The sequence below is a fragment of the Mytilus galloprovincialis genome, chromosome 13 (genome assembly GCF_965363235.1).
Source record: "Mytilus galloprovincialis chromosome 13, xbMytGall1.hap1.1, whole genome shotgun sequence".
NCBI classification, from domain to species: domain Eukaryota; kingdom Metazoa; phylum Mollusca; class Bivalvia; order Mytilida; family Mytilidae; genus Mytilus; species Mytilus galloprovincialis.
The window spans coordinates 29,104,102-29,124,659 of NC_134850.1; the positions used below are offsets into that span (position 1 = coordinate 29,104,102).

The 20,558-nt window shown below is 29.9% G+C and overlaps 1 protein-coding gene and 1 long non-coding RNA gene across 2 annotated transcripts in view; one reads left to right on the top strand and one right to left on the bottom strand.

Annotated features, from left to right (window-relative positions):
- The window catches only part of LOC143057900 (H(+)/Cl(-) exchange transporter 6-like), a 65,703-nt gene that overhangs the window by 3,316 nt on the left and 41,829 nt on the right, over nt 1–20,558 (bottom strand). Inside the window, exons 22-23 of the mRNA XM_076231361.1 lie at nt 5,552–5,668; nt 4,539–4,664 (exon numbers count right to left, since the gene is read on the bottom strand). Of these exons, the coding sequence (XP_076087476.1) occupies nt 4,539–4,664; nt 5,552–5,668 (243 nt within the window). The remainder of the gene's footprint in view (nt 1–4,538; nt 4,665–5,551; nt 5,669–20,558) is intronic.
- LOC143057901 (uncharacterized) lies at nt 7,507–18,944 on the top strand. The gene is made up of 3 exons (XR_012972852.1): nt 7,507–7,664; nt 15,949–16,114; nt 18,517–18,944. It is a non-coding gene; the product is annotated as an uncharacterized LOC143057901 (long non-coding RNA).

Sequence of the window (20,558 nt, forward strand, 5' to 3'; positions counted from 1 at the left end):
TCTATATGTGTACCATAAGAAAATGTATGAAAATTTGCAAAATTCTAAATGTTTTGTTTTAATCTTTGCTCTTTTTCTTTAATCACTAGGCTTTTTCCACATGGAAAATGCCCAAGGGGATTGTACACTTGTTTAGTGCAGTTATTAAGAGTTCACTTTCATAATTAACTGACAATGAAAAGTCAGTCATGTATAGCATTTCATAGTGCATGGAAAACCATGTACTATGAAAATTAGAGGGGGAAAACTGACTTTTCATTGGACGAAAAGGGGTGAGTATGTTCTAAAACACCTATAGGCAAAGATGACCTTGAACGGTTTTATGAATGAATGAATGACGGAAACTAAATATGGTTGAAATGTTTTCATCAATTCAGGTTAAAGTTATTTAACGATGCTCAAATCTCATTTATCGCCTATGATACCAATAAAAGTAACGACCAAAAACCATACTTATAGTGGTGGATCCAAAATGTTTATAAGTGGGCCCACTAACTGCTATAAACCTGCGGGATCCTGCTACGTTTATGCTTCAGTGATTCCCTATATAATCATACAAACGTTTCCCAACGAAAGAAGGAGAGAGGGGGAGGGCCCCAACCCCTGGGCCATGACTGAGTCAAAGTGTCACAATTGCGAAAAGAACACAATCAGTAAAAATGAAGACCAGGCCACATTTCTGGTTTCTTAACATCTAAAACCGCAAAAAAAAAAAATGTCGCTAGTGAGTTGTGACAGACACACACTCACACACACATCGTATCAGTTGACTCATTCAAGGTGGTGACATTTAAAACTTGTGAAAGGGCGATTTTAGTGGTTCTCCCTCATATAAAGCAGATGTGGTATGATTGCCAATGAGATAACTCTCTCCCAGAGACCAAATGACACAAAAATTAACAAATATTTTTCATGGCCCTTTTAGAACAGTTTTTGTGTAAGGCACTTCTGTTAATGAAGTTCGTTAATCTAAATGGCCGTTAACTATTGTTAACTATACATGATGATATGATCACTATGTGTTTTTTTTTTACATTCTACAATAGGGTAACTGTTGTCCTTGTAGAGTATGTTAATGTTTATATGGTAATAAACAATAATATTAAGTATCGAATATCTCTTGCAAATTGTATTCAATATGAAATGTGTAATGAACGGAGGAAGAATACAAGTATTACCATATCTTACGCACTATGCGGTTATTGACAAACATTAAGAAAGAAGATTAAATTTTGCTATTGAAATATAAGCAAATACGTTTTTTAATTCTAGTAATTACTGATAAAATTTGTGCAGCAGAATCTGAACACTTACAAAGTTTGCAAAGTAAAAACAGATTTTGTATTCGATCCAGTTGCCAGGCTCTCCCCCTTCATGTCAGGTTAAGGTGTCAATTACTGACTTCAGAAAAATAGCTGACGAGAATCATTTCTCAATAAATCATATAAAACAACGCTGTCAAAAATAATTGTTTTATCATTAAGTATAGACTGTTTTAATAAAGGATTACTTAAGATTTCCATTTACAATGTGTATCAACATCTTCGATGATGTTCGTCGGTGTATTATTTCTAGAAAAAATTACCATTTATTAGATAAAAAATAATAATGTGATATTGATTTTGAAGTCACCCACCTCTATATTTTTATGATTAGTCACAAAAAGTAGAAAAGCAAAAAAAAAAAAAAAAAAAAACACAAAAAAACATTCAACAATCAGTTTCATTTTGTTTGATAAAAAATAAAACAACACATGTATACACCTAATTCCATTTTCCTTTCAAAGAATTGAACAATCATTTTCACATGAAACAGAAACTGACTCTACATTAATTTTGCATCTTTCGAACGTGTTGTGTTAATAATTAAGTTTGTTTGACATTAATTTTATGCGATTTTAAAACAATAATCTACTTTTGCGGAACATATCTTAACAATAAAAGGACTTAAAATATTTCCAACGATTACCATGAAATATTATTAAGTTAGTAAATAATTGCGATTCCTTTACACTTATAAATATAATTAAGATGAAAAGATTGTCCGGCTTTTGTTTGAATGTTTTTTCAGAGTATTTCAAATTTCAAATAGTTTACTTATATTTCGAATGTTACACTATTTAGTATGCTAATTTTGAATAATTACATTAGATGTATGTTTCATTATGATACTTTATTCTGATTGGCTAACTGCTCATCACGTGTTATTCCGTAAGCAATTGCATTGCTCAATAAAACTGTTCATTCATGATAACACGTGGACCCACAATAAAGTGCACAGGTGAATTAAATAAAACAATAATAAAATTCGTGTTTTCATGATCATTGCTAAAAAATGTAATTATAAGTATTGAATGCTTCTTTTTGTAACTTCATAGGGTTGTAAAAGCATTGACCGTGCGCACATTTTTAGTATAAAGCGCTTCCGCGCTTCATACAAAATGTACTTCGGTCAACGTTTTTACACCCCAATGAAGTTACAAAAATATGCATTCAATTCTTAAATAAAAAATACAAATTTCATTCCACCAATTCTTCAATTAATAATATGAAATTGTAAGCCTATCACTAACATATTTTTATATTATTTAAGAATTAAGTATTGCCTTTGTAAGTTCACAGGCAGTACTTATATTAATTCATTAATCGCAAACTATTTTTCGAAAAAAATAACAAACTTAGAGGAAAGTTCGTAATCAAATGGCAAAATCAAAAGCTTAAACACATCAAATTGCAGATCAGCTGAAACTCCGTCAAAAGAGTCTCAAATTATCAAAACCAACATCCAGTAATGTTGTCTCCTAAAGTACAATTCAATTAAAACAAAGAAGCATTAAAAAAAAACCAAATGTTGCTATTCTAAATCTGTTGGAAAACGTAATTTATTCTGTAATTTGGTATTGAATATTAATTACACATTTTTAACCAGATTAATAGTAGATAACTATTATATTTCTGTGAAATTGAAATTTGACAAGAGTAAATATATATTTAGCCAAAAGCAGGAAATGTAAAATGGAAAAAAAATACCTGTTTTGATAATTAATATGTTGTTTAATTTTTTGGTACAATACATGAAGCGACATAACAGAAATTTGACCTATAACATTTGAAAAATAACCTGTAGACCATCGGACAATTAGATAATTAAGAAGTAGATTTAATTATAACTGTACGGAAAACAATGACATAACAAAAAGAAAAAGCTTCCCCTGAAAAATACTTGATATTTATCACCGCCTACCAACACAGGCAGTTTTGTGGTTTGACATCATAATTATAACTGCATACCAAGAAAGGTAGTTTTCTAGTTTGAAAACAGACTTACCTACCGCAACCTAAAAGTTAGTTTTCTATTTCAACAGCATGTTTATCACCGTCGACAAAGAAAGGCAGTTTTGTGGTTTGACGACATTTTAGACTATCTTGAAATTCATATTTTTTTCTCACTTAGAATTTTTGAGTTGACAAAATAAATATAGCGTCACTGATAATAATAGTTATTTCAACTAAACACGTCTGGCATTCTTAACTATATGCCTGCTGTCTTTGGTGAATATTCCTCGCATTAAATAAAATGACAGTGTTACGATACTGATTTAAACTGGAGTGAATCGGCATAACCAAATTTCTTATTGTGTTGTATAAACCAATATTTATATTAAATGTTTCTAAGTACATGGTAAAACACATTATAAAAAGGAAGAAAATATTTTAGTTTTAAATCATACATCAAACAAAAATAAGTTGAATTAATGTCACAGTCGAGAAAAAAGAACGACAATTTAGACAGATCCCATGTAATCTATGACACAAGTATATAATTAAAATCAATAAAATGATGCCGTCTGTAAAACCGTCTAAGGTATGAATCGAAATAAACAACTAGGAAATAGAGAATACTTTACCAAGTTGTAAAATTTGTGTCTGATTCATTTGTTATTTTGAACCATAAAATATGTTTAAACTAATAAATAGGAACAGTACTTTCCTTTTAAGCAGCAGCCTTTCAAATAGTAAATCTGATAGGAGACGCAAACTCTGGAATATTGTATCAGCTTTGACGATGAACTTAGTTTGAGAACAAAAAAATACGACGAGAGGGATTTTTAGCTTCCCAATCGAGAAATTTGTATCTGTACATATCAATATTCAAGCAGTACCTGCACATGGACTTAAAATCTCCGAGTTGATAGGACATTCCAGAGCTTGCATTTTCTAGACATATGATTTGATACTGACACAGTAGCTATTATAGTCATAAACATAGCAAAATTTATATCCTAAATAAGAGTTCAACCTTTTACAGAAGAAACTGCATTACCGTAAATCCTTGAATAATTAATTAATTTTAAAGGTAAATTATTTGTCAGCCGTAAATAGGTACAAGAATATGTGTAACCTTGTTTATTCAAAGCAAAAGAGAAAATAAAATTTTTAATACTAGTAAGATGAACAGGAATGAGGAAGTAATACAAGTACATTCTTATGTGAAAAAAACTTACAATCTTATAAATGTTTAAATACATAAAACCATACCTGTCCAGCATGACTGACAACTGGTAGATGACGTAATCCCATACTTCTGAACAGATTGAAGACTTGAGGTACTGGTGTATTGGGATAAACAGTATATGGACATGGGTTGATATAGGGTGTTAAGTCCTATAAAATACAAATCATATCTGTGTTAAAGAAACTCTATCAGCAATCAACTTCATATACACCACATGGCCCTTTCTTGTTTAATTGAATCTCGCAATATTTATAGAAGAGAAAACAAAACATTTATAAAAGATAATATTAGTATTCATAAATGAAAAAAATATGAAGCATTTCCTGTAATTTACCCTGTAATTATAGATTCTTTTTTAAGTTGTCCCTTTAATTTTTATTCAAAGGAGAGCAAATGAACTCATACCACATCTTCTTATATCCATTTAATTTCTCTAGTATACAAACAAATATACAATGTATACTGCGCATATATAAGTCCCTACATAGTTATAACCACGTGTATTACAATTTTAAGACCTTCAAAATGCTGTTATTATTTATAATAATTGATATAAGAAGATGTGGTATGAGTGCAAATCACACAATTCTCCATCCAAAGCCATTATAGGCCAAAGTACAGTATTTAAACAAGGAGCAAAAGTTGTTTTTCAATTCATAGGCGACTTAAGGTGGTACCTAACACTACAGGGAGATAACTCTGTAAAAACAGCTAAATGTTTTAATTATGTTGCTTTGTTAAGGGAATATTAAGCTTCTCAATTCTCAATGATCAAAATAAGTGTTTGTCAAGCTGCTATATAACCAGTGTAATTTTTCTGATAAATTGGTTGGTTTAAATATTTTGAAATTTATATATTTTTGTCAAAGGGTCAAAGTAAATACTTTGCCAAAATTGTATGAAAATTAAACGAGCCAAATTAATTTTAGTGAAGGTGTTGGGTACTACCTTAAGCAAAGGTTTTCATAATTTAAAGCAAAGTCATATTGCTGACATGCGCGTACGTGATTAGGAAAACATATTATTATCTACTTACGACAACCATGTTATCTGATATTAATAAATGTGGGTCTTGGTTTATATCATAGATATCTGGATACCGAGGATACTCCTCTGTCATCTCCTCATATGACAATTTTCTTTGTGTAGATCGCTGAAAAGTCAATAGAATATTTAAGATGATTACTTTCACCTGTCCTTCATCAGTTTCTTAATGAACTATACTAAACGGTATTGCTCCATGTACAGACGTATTTTGCTATTTTTTAGTAATAGAATATGGTTAATAATTAAAGGCGAGAATAGTATACCGGTGTTCAAAAGTCATACATCGATTGACAGAAAAACAAATCCAGTTACACACAAGAACCGATGGAAACACATCAACAACAACACATACCAGACGAAAACAAAGAAACAACAGCAACACTGAAGCGCAACAAAAACAAACGTCAACATACATAGACACTATATTATAACAACTGCCATATTACTGACTTGGTTCAGGACCTTTCAAGAAAACATTGTGGGCTAAACCTTGTTTTATTGATAGTCAAAACTGCAGCTTTATGACAATGATAATATACTATCAAAGTGTAAATATCAATTTCCTTGTCATTTCAATTGAACACTTTGTTTCGACGTTTTAAGTTTCATCCTATCGGGGGTATTTACTCTTCAATATTTATTGCGAGTTCAGCCATTTTCGGCAGTGATGGACCTGAAGATATATGTAAGTAATACAAGTATGCTTTTTGTGTTTTTTTTCAATAGAAAAAGAAAAAGAGAGACAAAGATACCAAAAGGGAGTTCAAACATAAATCAAAATAAACTGACAAAGCCATAGTAAAAAAAAGACCAACATAAAAAACTAAAGATTGAACAATATGAACCCCGCCAAAACGTGGGGATTATCTCAGAGACTCCGCAGGGGTAAGGTTATCCTGCTCCACATTGTTATCTGTTTGTCTTTTTCTTTCTGCCATGTTATCATTGTTATTGTTTAAATCGTCTTATTTTTGTTTTTAAATGATTCTCTTCCCTTAAATTTAAAAAAAACAGTAATTCAAAAATAGTACAGACAATTTAGTAGTAGTGTTTCATGCATTACAATCTGAAGCAAGCTGAATGTCTTTTAAAAGAAGGTAATTGTCTGTTCAAGTGTTTATTTAAACGATTACGCTTTGCAGTAACAAAATGAAACGTTAGTTAAATATACTGTATTGATGTATTCAAATTGATTATTTAAGCTATTGATAGAGAATTTCATTAGCAGCCAATATTTGTTTTAGTGATAGATCCCAAATGTATATACTTCTTTCAAGGTATGAATTTAGAGTTGAAGCAAAACAAAACACCCTACCTCAACAAATCCTAAAATTTAAAACAAAGCGCACACTGAACAGCAACGACTTGCTTTATTTACCATTATTGAGTTTTATTGAAAAGAAATTGCCCACTTTTTAAGGACAAACATATTTTTTCACATAGAAATGTGTATGAAGTTCAATTCTGATTGACAAAAAAATATGAAAAAGAGGCAAAGCATATCTTTTGTAAATTTTAAAAGCAATGATATAAAACAGACTTTAAAAAAATAGTTAGATAATTATTTTTTTCTGCATTTTCTGGATCGCAACGAGATGAAGACATGACATTAAATTGTATTCCTAATTTGATTATCTCTCTGAAGTAATTAACCGATTTGGTTTACATTTCATAACAAAAACACAAATCGGAAACATATTTAATTTATTCCGCCTGTTTACGGTAATGTCGATACAGGTATATTTTTTTACGACATCAGAAATGGATTTTAGTATTAAGATTAAGTATTATTAGGAACAAAGCCAGAGTGATTTAATTATGATCGGCAATCTGATTAGTGGAATTATTGTTTGACAGGAAGACAAATTTCTAATTGATTTTTTGTATTGACAAAACTATCCGCCTTTGCATCCACGTGATCATTTTGTACGCCTCTATAAGGTCTTTGTACAAGCATTTAAACATCCACTCTAGAAAATAGTTCCACAGTTTTAGGCTTTCTAATTAATACAAAAAAATGAAAGGAATAATGTTGCTAACCGTTTGTTTTGTGTTAAAATGCCTTATATGCATGACAGAAGCAAATTGGTACGGAAAAAGAGGTAAATATGTAACTTATATTTTGAAAATACATTTAGAATATAGCTGCAAAAAGTTTTATTAGTTTTTTTTTATTATTTCAGAATGAAACTATCAAAAACCTTCGAAAACAAAGATTTCAAATGCAATGAAAATGTTTAAGAACAGTAATTATATTTTTCAATCGCAATTTAAGGCTTAATACAAAAACCTCTTCTGAAACAGAAATATTACAATAGATTTAACAATGATAAAAACGCCGCGTTAGTCTTATATAATCAAAGAAATTGTTTTCACGAAAATAAAATCACATATTTAGAAAAATGGCAGACTTTTTAAAACAAAGTTTAAAAAACCGGAAATACCATGAATTTGGCAGCAATAACCATTCTATCAATATGAAAATAGAATTTACGAACTACTTAAATTCAATGTAATTTTGCTTTGTCATATTGACTGAATCTAATAGGTAAAACTTCTATCTTGCATTCGCCGTCATCATGTGAAGCGTCTTTATCGTATAATTTTTTTCATCCGTAAGTGAAACCACATACGTATGAAGTATATGCACATTTGTAAACTAACGAATATTCCAGAAGTTGTTATCTGTACATTGTGATAAACGGAGATATACAATACATGCGAATGAGGTAGAACTCATTACATTTATAAAACTAGAAAGCCGTTCTGAGAGAAAAACCTCACCAAAGACATGAGGCTTGCTTATATTTTTGTACATCAGATGCGCGTTTGATTTACATAAGACCAGAAGTGATATTCACATTAAAATAATTTAAAGGTAGATAAAGTACGAAGTTTAAAAGAATTGAAAAGGGCGGTCTTTCACTAAACTAGTGACTATACCAAGTGCAGCTCTAAGTGTTCTAAAGTCTAAACAAGACTTCTAATGAGTTAATAGAAATTAAATTAGTATATACAATTAAACACTTACAGTATAAATAACGAAGACCGAACAGCTATTGCACACTGGGGATTCAAATGATTTGTTTATATCCTGATATTGAATGTATATAGACAGAAGACATAATATACAATCCGTTGCTTAAATGTATACTTTTACAATAGTTAACAGCAACAGGGTTTTATGAGTTCATGATCTAATTAAAAAACAATTAGATTAAAGAAATACGTCCAAGGACGAGTCCTCATCAAAAATTTATTTCCCGAGGGAACAGTAACATAAAAACCGGCCAATTTCATCCCCAAAAAGCTTTTCATTTGGTATTAAATATTTTAAGGTTTATATGGCTTATATAATGAATGACAAAATATGTTGAATAATTCGTTTTTGAGCATTTACACAACTTTTTAACCCTTGAAAATATGCAACTATAACGATTGCTTTTTTTGCCAATGTTACATGTGCCAAAAAAAAATTACAACTTAATACAATTAAGCATACAGATTTAAGTGATTTCTTACTTTTTTATTGTGTTTTTCACAATTATTTTTTATGTTTTAGATTTTTATACAAATTTCTCTTGAGACCATGGAAGAATGAATGCAATACACTCAATCAAACAAAATATTACTTCTATCCAGTTTGAATTTATTAAAGAAAGATTCAAATATATATTTTAGTAGATAAAGAGTTACGATCCCATATTTCGTAAATTAGACAATATCATTGCCGCCAGGTATGATCAAACCGAAAAATCGTCAGTCTTTATGCGTCTTTTCAAAAGTTATTCATGTAATATTTAAACAATGTTGTTATGGAGAATAAATTTAAAATCATGACAAATATAAGGTTTTTCCATATTCACTATTTGTTAATTGAAACGAAATATATTCTGGTTTTAAATCAAACTTTTCACGCAATATTACCCTTTGGCCTAAACATAATTCATATTTTACGATAAAAATGTTATAATACGAAATTGGCTTTGATTTCAGAAACTGTGATTTCTCTTACATCGGTTCTATGTGTTGTTTGTTTTAATTTTTGTTATGTGCTTCGTACCAATCAGATGAGTCGAGCCATTTCCAATTGGTTTTTTTTTATAGTTTTTATTATGCTGTGATGTTACATTATTGTTAATATTTATACATCACAAAGTTTATATTTTAAAGACACCACAGTCTTCATGAGCACGCCTATGTCCGGTTGCTTGTCTTTTAAGTAATGTCTGTCATTGTTTTGTTCATTTATTATTTTTAGCCTAAATCAAGTCGTCCTTTCTCTTTGAACTGACATAGCTTTCATCATACCTGGGCATTTAGAGCTTACTATTCGGTCTTGCGTTTTGTCGATGGCCGTTGGATGACCTATCTTTGACAACATCCTCGTCCATTGTTTCTTTGCTGATAATTGGCTCAGTGGCAATCATATCACATCTCCGTATTGCTCACAGGTCATCGCGGTATTACTGACGAATTATAAAATACCGCATATATATTGGGTATTCAGAAGTTGCTGAAAGCAGTTGATCAGTTCTGTTAAATCTGTCCGTGAAAAATACTCATGGATATTTCATATTATAAAAATTTAAAGGAACGCAATAACGAAAAAAACTGTTATTATAGAGAGCTTTGACATTCAATATCACTGAAACAGTAATTTATAAAACGGGAAATATAAAATAATAACACCATTCAAACCAGTGTGGTTTTATTAATTTCACAACTTTTCATTTAGGGATGACAAAACAAGAAAACCCCTTTTTTTTGGTAAAATATTTTGTAGTGACTTTGCACAATTTTTTTTAAAACAAAGCGAGAAATAGTTTCACACTTAGCAACAATAATGCAGGTTCTCGTGTTGCATTTCTTTTTTTTAAGGTTAGCAACTTATATTTGTATTTTCTTTTTGTTTTATTGTATTATCTTGTTCAAAAGTAAGAGTCCTACTGTGTTATTAAATTTAATATTAGTTTTATATTTGTTTTTCTCCCTTGATATAAACTCTCCACATTAGACCAAATGACAAATATGTCACCGTACGGACTTCAACAATGAGTAAAGCCCATACCATGAAGGTATTTGACAGTCTCTAAAAATTTTAACCACAAAAAGTCAAATAAGAAGTAAATATATGTTTAATATACATATTATAACTTTGTAAATGTTTAAAAAAAACCCAGCAATGTTTGTTTACACTTTTGATTCGATACGAAATGTTAGTAATTGAGGTTTAAAAAGGAGAAACAAATTTCATAAGATCGGACTAAAAAAATATATATATCCGCCAACAATATCTAACCATTTCACTTCACCAAATATCGTATGAGGTCATTCTAGACTGAAATGATTTTGGCTTGATATATAAATTTGTACGTTACTGAAGACCTTGTGTTTTTTTTCGTTTAGCTGTTTACAAATTGAAAGTTTATCATCTAGCTTCACATATTTATACACATTAATGTGTTTAACACGCTGTTTATGAGGTGAAAATAGTAATCTATATATAAACACGGGACTATCATGGTCAATAGAAATATATTGCTCAACAAATCTTCAACAGGCTATAAAACGAATCCAATATCTGGTAATCATCATCTAAAGAAAATAAGGAAATACAATAAAATATATAATCAATTCAAACAAAAAGGAGAAATATCAATCGAGTTTGATAACTATTTCAATTTACCTAAATTTGCTAAGTTTGAAACGCATTGCTTTGATGTAACTGTTGTGACAAATAATTTATCACAAATATTGTATTTTACTAAACAAGTCGGCACAATTCTTCTCGCTTTTACATAGAAGTATTATAACAAAAATACCGATGAAAATTCAAAACGGAAAATACCTAAGCAAATGGCAAAATAAAAAGCTCAAACACATGAAACGAAATGGATAGCAACTGTCCTATTCGTGACTATTTGATATATGAAATGGTGTTTTAAACCTGGTGTTATAGCTAGCTAAACCTCTAACTTGTATGACAGTCATTTCTAATCCTCAGTGTAATCAAAATCAGAAGGAATTTTCAAATTACGAATTAAGAACACACTATCAGTGTTAAATTCTTAAATTAAATGTTTGGTTTATATCTAGTAAAATGTTTAACATTAGAGGCAATTTTTGTTTACTCTTTTGATTAGATACGGAATTCTAGTATTTACGGTTTTTAAAAGCGGTAACAAAATTTCATAAGATCGAATAAAATAAATATATGTCCTGATGATAATATTCAACCATTTCACTTCAATAATAATCCTATGATGTCAATTCAAAGTGTTACATAATAAACATGAAATTAAAAATTACTACAAAACTCAGCACTCCCTGTTATGGTAGAGAATTTTTAATCATGTGAAAAATAAAAAAAGAGTAAAAGTTATTATTCTTCAAACTGATTGTTTTATATATTGGTTTTTAAATACACACAAATAAATCATTGTGCGCGAAAAAATATTTCAAGTTTCTATAGAATTAAAGCATTGCCCGTCTATCTCGTCAAACTTATAAGGGCAATGTTCAATTGACAAATAAAAAGTAAATGAAAAGTAATAACCAGTGCTGAATCATGAGAAAATTACTGCTTGGACGTTTTGAATAGTGCTAACATTTCTAAATAGTACACTAAGACTGCGTAGAATAATTGGACGTTTTTATTTGTGCAGACATTGCTAAAAAGGACAATAAGACTGTGTAGAATGATTCGCCGTTTCAGTTTTAAAGCATCATGGTAAATCTGTCAATATCACCAAATAGTTGTGACATTTTGTTTTCCAGCATAAAGTTGCGTTATTTTCACTTAGGGATACGATTGTTTATATTCATTCCGATTATGAAATGGCTACTTTATGAGGACGGAATTTGAATATGTAAAATCAACCATGACTACTATGTTTACAAAAATTTAAATGAATAAGAAAAAACACGTTCTAAATATAAACAGGTTCATGTTAAAAATCTGTGAATAATTTGATACAATTCAGCATCTACTGTTAGTACTTAGCATGATATCTATGAAAAAAACTTGCTTATGTTACGCTTACTAGAAATGCTCGCGAAATCGCGAAAGCATTGTGCAAGAGTTGAAACAAAATGTTTTTAAATTTCACGGACAGTAGTTTGACTGAACATGTAAGAAAGCGTATAAGACACGGATCGATAATCGTCTTCGATTTGGATATATTTTTTTAAGAAAAAAGGCGTTTCTATGGAAAAAAGATCGTTTCAAAGATAAATCTAGGAAGTACAAAACACAACATTTATACGGCATATCCCAAATATTTCCGGCTTTGTATGGTTTCAGAGGAGTTGCGCGGTCTCTTCCTTTAGTGGGATAGATGTCGACGATATGCATTTTTTTTTATATTATTGAAACATCATTTAATGATTCAGTACCCCAATTGCTATTCAAGCTTTTTAAATGAATTTAAAGCTTTTAGAAAGAATTTAAGGCTGAAAAACAGCAATATAACCGCTGTTTCTATTCCTTTGAACACTATTTGATATTTTCTCATGTACACATACATTAAATCAAATTTATCAATGATCAGTTATGAAAATATAACACATTAGATTAACCCTAGTCGCTTGTATTGGAATAAACAGATTAATAACACTTTCTCCTCGTTTAATCATGTCTGAAATATTTACACTTACAGTCTAAAATGAGTAAATTCATTGATGCATAAAAGCAACTTAAGTATCATTACTACAGTCGATTAAGCAAATTTCAATTCGGAAATTATTGTAAAAGTGAGTTATGTTGTTTAAGAGCTAAAAGTACAGTTGCCATCCATTAAAACTATGTTAAATTAAATTTCATACCCGTTACGCTCATCAGTTGGCATTGCAGGCAGTAAAAGTTTTACAATCGTATTCATATTATATGCCATTGATCATTTAAACAATTAAAAATGAAATAATTTCCACAACATGAAACTTATTTATTCAAATATCTCATGCCATGATATTGATAAATCTATCAATATGTTTAGTTATTTTAAGATCTTGGTTCACCAGCCCAGTAGTGAGCATTTCGGTGTTAACATGAATATTAATTATATAGTCATCATTACAAAATTAACTGTGTGCAAAAGTATATATTATTCAAAATTCTAAGGATTTTTTTTATTCCAGATTACCGGAGCGGTATTTGGCACAACTTTGTTTTGGGGATCCTCAATGCTCTTCAACTTTATACTTGTTTAGCTTTCTAACTATTACGATCTGAGCGTCAAGGATAAGTCTTATATTTAGAAAACGCGAGTGTGGTGTATCAATTTATAAGCCTGGTACTTTTGATAACTATTAGCTCATTGATTAATACAAATCTTGCATTAACACTCTAATACTTTCAATAATCTAACATTTTTCTTACATCAAAGACTTCTTTTCAAAATAAGGATTTCTCAGTCAAAGTATCACAACAAAAATATTGAACCTAAAAATGTATTTTTAATGTAATTTCTAAAATTTCAAGCACCTACATAAATATATATAAAGTAAACATAAGCGCCTAAATACAGGAAAAAATTTCAGAACTGACGATCGTCTAAAAATTTAAAACCTTAAGTGAATTGTTAATGATTATGAATAAGCATTATACACATGAACAAGGTATTAAGTTTATAGATGAAAGGTAAAATAACAAAAATACCGAATTTCGAGGAAAATTCAAACATTAACCTCCATAATCAAATGGCAAAATCAAAAGCTCATATAGACCAAATGAACGGATAACAGACGAGTATTTGAGATACCGTCACACAAAAAACATTTATAAATAAACACAAAGAAGGAGTACATATCAACCGAAAAATTGACGACAAATGTCAACTTAGGGCATCTTTCTTTTATCTTTACCGTCCATTTAATTGAATGCACAACTACTCATACTATCTTTTGCCCCCCTCCTTAATATCAGTTTTTCAAAGGGGCTTTTACTTTTAACGAATACATATTTGAGTAACTCATTATTATACTCAAAAGCAGGATGCAATAAAATTAATAATTTAGTTGGTCACTTGTTAAAGAATTTGGAATTTCAAAGTCGATCAAACTATCTAAATGATTTAACTATCCTCTTCATTAACTTTGATATAACAAATTACAAAATTACATTAATTACTATATACTAAACACGCTTATTCTTTTAAGAAATTGAATAGTATGCATTCCTTTTCATACCATCGAAAATCGCACAGTTTGAAGCTTTTGTGATTCTTATCACCAAGAAACATGAACATCCAAGAAACAAAAGTTTCAAATACTGTCATTTACAAGTAAGCAAGTGAAGGTAGTTGTCTTCGCAAACGATCGCTGTATAAATACGACCACTTAAAAAAGTAACATCACAAAAATACTGAACTCCGAGGAAAATTCATAAACGGAAAGTCCCGTATCAAATGGCAAAATCAAAAGTTCAAACTACTCAAACGAAAGGATAACAACTTTCATATTCCTTAATAGGTATAGGTAGTTTCCTATATAGAAAATGGAGGATTGAACCTGGTTTTATAGCACTAAACATCTCACTTGTATGACAGTCGCATCAAATTCCGTAATATTTACGATGCGTGAACAAAACAGACATAATAAATAGAATAGTCAGAATATGGGTACAGCAGTCATCACTGTGTTACAGTCTCAGAACAAACATTCATTTACAAAAAAGCACTACAGCATCTATCAAATAAAAAAAAGGTATCGGGCTTATAAGTTGATACACCAGACGCGCTTTTTGTCTAAATAATACTTATTAGTTTTCAGCGTTGTACTAACTTCATATACTTGTTAAATATGTCCATGCAAAATAAAACAGTATATTCGGAAGCATGACTACACAATTGAAATTATATAGCATTATGAATAATTCATAGGATCATCCATAAAGCATCATATGTATGATATATTTTTAAAAATGTTTTTAATTAGACATTTGGTTTACATTCTTTATTGTCACTTAAAATTACAGATGTGTTTGTACTTAATTTGGCTTTTTAACTGGTTTAATTCAATCGTCACTGATGAGGCGTTTGTAAACGAATCGCGCGTCTGGCGTACAGAATTATAAGGTTGACTATGACCAAACTTTGCATTGGTATTATTTCGATCTCAAATAAAAAAAAAAAAAAAAAGGAAATCTTGAATTGCTTGAATTTTTGTAAATGACTTTTTTAAAGACCAAATGGAGATTTATGTGATAATATGGGGCTGAATATTTAACCCTGTATACAAGGGAAAAAAACATGGAGTCTGAAAATATTACACAAGTTCTGAAACTTCACGTAAGTACATACTTAATATATACAATTTGCTTGTGTTATATAACTCTTAAACAAATCGCAACTATCATATTATTAACTGTAAATTGTTTCTTTTCAGACGATTCCCAACTTATTAGTCGAATATTGTATAACAGACAGCCGCTTACAAGAGAAGACGACAGCGAGTTTATATCAAAATTGGAAAATTTATTAAAAGACCTTAAAGAAAAACGAAATGTATTTCCAGAGAATAATGCCCTTTTCAAGAAAAGGAAATGAAAATGGTACTGTTAATATCCTTAATGAGTTTTTATACGAACCAGCATTGCCTAATACTACGCTATAATTTTAAAATATATGTTAGTAGTCATTTTAATTCAACTTGCAATTATTTTTTTTACAATACATCAAATTGAAAGAATGGACAAAATGCATAGTGTTACACTCTCCTGCTTAATATACATCATAAGATTACATAGTAATATCAAATTGTACATGTTAAATCCAACTTCCTGAGGAAAACGGATATGACGTCAGATGAACAACATTACGAATGCAGGGTGGATGAGAGAGTTAAAGTTTCTCTGGTTAAATTTCGTATGATTGCCTATGAGTAAACTATATAATAGAGTCTAAATGACTTGAATTTTAACAACTTTATAACACTGTACAGCCTTCAACAATGAGAAAACCCTATACCGTGAAGGCAACTATAAAAGTACCAGACATTACCCATTGTTTTCAAAAATTGCCAAACAATCAGAGAAATGAACCAAATACAGAAATATTAATAACAGCAACAATTTCATATACTTGACAACGTTCTGATTAAACATAACTATTAGAAAAGAATAGAGAAGAAGTTTGAGCATAACTGGTCAAGCATATTTTAAGATACTCAGCTTTCACAGTGGACAGTGGAAGGTGACGCTAAATTCTTTATGTGGCATATGCTTGGGACTATATCAAATTATATAAAATTTACGACAATCTTTCAACATAAAGCAAATAGAAAGTGACAACTTACTAATAAAACAAACACCTTCGAGCAAACATTAACTTATAATGCATTTCTTATCATGTATGATGATATTAAAAATTATATGAAATGCTTATTCAATTATGACGTCATAATGACATTGACAAGGCCAGGCTATTTTTGTTAAAACACCAGAAATTTTCATAGAAGAAAAGCGATAATTTGTCGTCTTTCAGTCATTAAGAAAAGATTTACTCGAAGTTTTGACAAGAATATTTAATTTGCGAATTCCGTCAAAATAATTAAGACACAAAGTGACATACACTTGTGAAACGATTAGGAATAGAATGAGGAACTGAGCAAAGATAAACCTTTACAAATATCGGTATTGACCATGACAACAATCGATCCCCAACGGATAACTTTCACATGTTCATTTGTCTAAACCTTTTAACTATCATGAATTACGAAATACTTTTTTTTGTCTAATTTTGCTTTTTCTAGACAATAAGAGGGAAGATACATAAATCTTCAATTTTATACGAACGGTTAATTGTTTTATGACTAAAGCAAAGAAACATATATTTCACTGAGACAATCATTTTGAAACAAAAAAAAAAAAAAGATTTAAAAAGAGAGCGTTTTCATATTTCAGACTATCTGTTTACTGACAGTTCTCAACATGATCCCCCTTTTCGCACCATACGGTTATCCTGAGTAACAAATACAAATGAACAACTATTTCTTGCTAAAGCACCACTTTAAAATTTTCTGACGTCAGACACACAAATCAATGAATGTGTTTGTAGATAGATGTTTTTTGTGTTCTGTTAAATTGTTCCTTTTAAAATTGTTATACGATGATGACTGATGTACCCATATTTTGACTATTTTATTTATTGTGTCTGTTTAGTTAACGCATCAATGTTAAATATAACGGAATTTGATAAGTCTCTCGTCAAAGTGAGAAGTGAAAATAAAACCAGGTTTAATCCACCATTTTCTACATTTGAAAAAACCTGTACCAAGTCAGGAATATGACAGTTCTTGTCCATTCGTTTTTGATTCGTTTTGTTATTTGATTTTGCCATGTGATTATGGACTTTCCGAATTGATTTTCCTCTAAGTTCAGTATTTTTGTGATTTTACTTTTTAATTGGTTTTGTGCCTAAATATGGAAAATTCCTTCAAATACGTATGAGAGCGTTCTACTTCAGTAAAATATATTCTATAATTAATTATATTTCTTTCGCTTATATGAAACGTTTGATGCATTTTGCCTATTGAGATACACCACTTATTACCATACTATGACTTTCGAGCACATCTTAGTGCGAGAGACGTAATGTATAGAATAAGAATTAAGGTGGTACCCAACACTTTAACTAAAATTAATTTGGCTCGTTTAATTTTCTTAAAATTTTGACAATGTATTTACTTTGACCCTTTTACAAAAATATAAGAATTTCAAAAAATTTGAACAAACCGTTTTATCAGAAAAATTACACTGGTTATATAGCAGTTTGACAAACACTTATTTTGATCATTGAGAAGCTTAATATTCCCTTAACAACACAACGTAATTAAAACGTTTAGCTGATTTTACAGAGTTATCTCCCTGTAGTGTTAGGTACCACCTTAACATAACATTTGATATCGATACAAACCATATAACATATACAGTAATTATTCTTCCTTTATTTTCAGAATAAAGAAAACGCAGCCCGCCTTAATGGAGCTCGTGGATATTGTTTGTACATTTCCGAAAACTTTACAACATTTTGTAATTAACGTTCATGCAATGTATTAATATATATATGCTCATTTTAAATTATTGTGGAAATATGTTTTTTAGGGAAAAAAACCTCAAGTATGGAATTTTTAGTTTGACAATATAAACGAAATTAATGAGTAAATCAACAAACAGATCTACTATTCATATGGATATGGAAGAAAAAATAATGTAAAGGGACGATAGTAAAATGTTTCTTCAATTAATTAGCTTTAGAATTTCTTAAATTACTTTTACACAAAAATGTTTTGGCACCATTGCGTCAAAATATCATTTCAATGTTCACATACTTTGTTTTAAAACACGAACAGATACTTTGATAATAAATTTATATCATACTTCTTATCGATTTTTATTTAAATGTAGTGCTGGTTAAAGTTCAATAACACATCATGGTTATATGACGTCGTAGCAACACTAGTGATGATTTGTAAACTTACAAATTACAATCTAAATAAACAATTAGACAGACGACTTTGCAGATTTCAAAAATGAGAAAACGTTTTGTCTAATCTTTGAAGTATCTGCATTGATGATATATTCCACCAAAGCCATATTAAAAATAATTTATGAATGACTGACTTAAAAGTACATGCTTGTTGTATAAACTAAGGACGTGTGGTATGTTTTCCAATGAGACTAATATCACCTGTAATCAAATAAATTTGATGTAAGCAATTATAGCCAACAATTAAGCCCTCAACAAGGAGATAAAACCAAACAGTATAATTGGCTATAAAAGGCCGTGTCATAATAATGTAAAACAATTCAAAAGAAAAAACTAATGTCCCAATGAATCACAAAATAATTAACGAAATAACAAACGATTGTCAGTCAGGTATACTGCTGAATGAGGCTCCTGGCTTTGGAAAGATACACAAAAATGAAGCTAAGTTAAACGTGTTTGTGATCCTCCAACTTTTACTTTTAAGCTACAACAGGCAACAAGTGAACAAACTTAGAAAAACAAAATAGAAAGGACCTGATCTGTATAATAGCAAAAAAAAAAAATTAAAAAAAATTAAAAAAAATCAGCTAATGAATAGACCAAAGATAGAACATGCACAAAGTGCTTATCTTAGAGTATATTTGTTGAGTATCTTATTGCAAAAGTTGTGTCCTTTGAAAAACCAGGTTAACTTAGTTAAAAGTGTTCAAACTCTTTGGCAAAACTCAGTGTTTTAACTGGAATGGAGTAAAAAATGAAAAAGCAATTGTTAGTCACAGCTCAAGTGTAATCAATAATAAATCGTACTGTAATTTTAAACATTTTAAAAATCTTCTTCGTTAGATAGACAACAGTTGTTTATCGATGTTCATATCTCATTAATTGCTCGACCAGATACACATCAAGGTAGCAAACAAATTCTCAAGGAATCGAATGAACCCCCCCCCCCCCCCCCCCCAAAGCAAGATTATGTGCGTCGACAGGATAAGCAACATCTGGAATTGTATGTGACTATCATACAAGTTAGAGGTTTATCTATCTATAAAACCAGGTTTGATTCAGCATTTTCTACATATGAAATGCCTGCACCAGGTCAGGATTATGACAGCAGTTATCCGTTTAATGTGCTTGAGCTTTTGATTTTGCCATTTGATTACGAACTCTCCGTTATGATTCGGTTCGGTATTTTTGTTATTTTACTTTTCATTGTAAAATATATATCGAGAGAATGTCAATGCTGATACACAGATATTTAAAAAAAATCGAAAAATTATCAAGAAAATACATTCACTTAATTTATTTCTTCATAAAAAAATGCATGTATCAAGTCAGAAATATGACAGTTGTTGTCTATTCGTTTGATGTGTTTGAGTTTAAGATTTTGCCGTTTGATTAGAGACTTTCGGTATTGAATTTTCCTCAGAGTTCAGGTTTTTTTTATTTTACTTTTTTCCACTGATTATTAGTTTTCAACATAGTCCTTAGCATTATAAAAGTTTCTGAAATCTA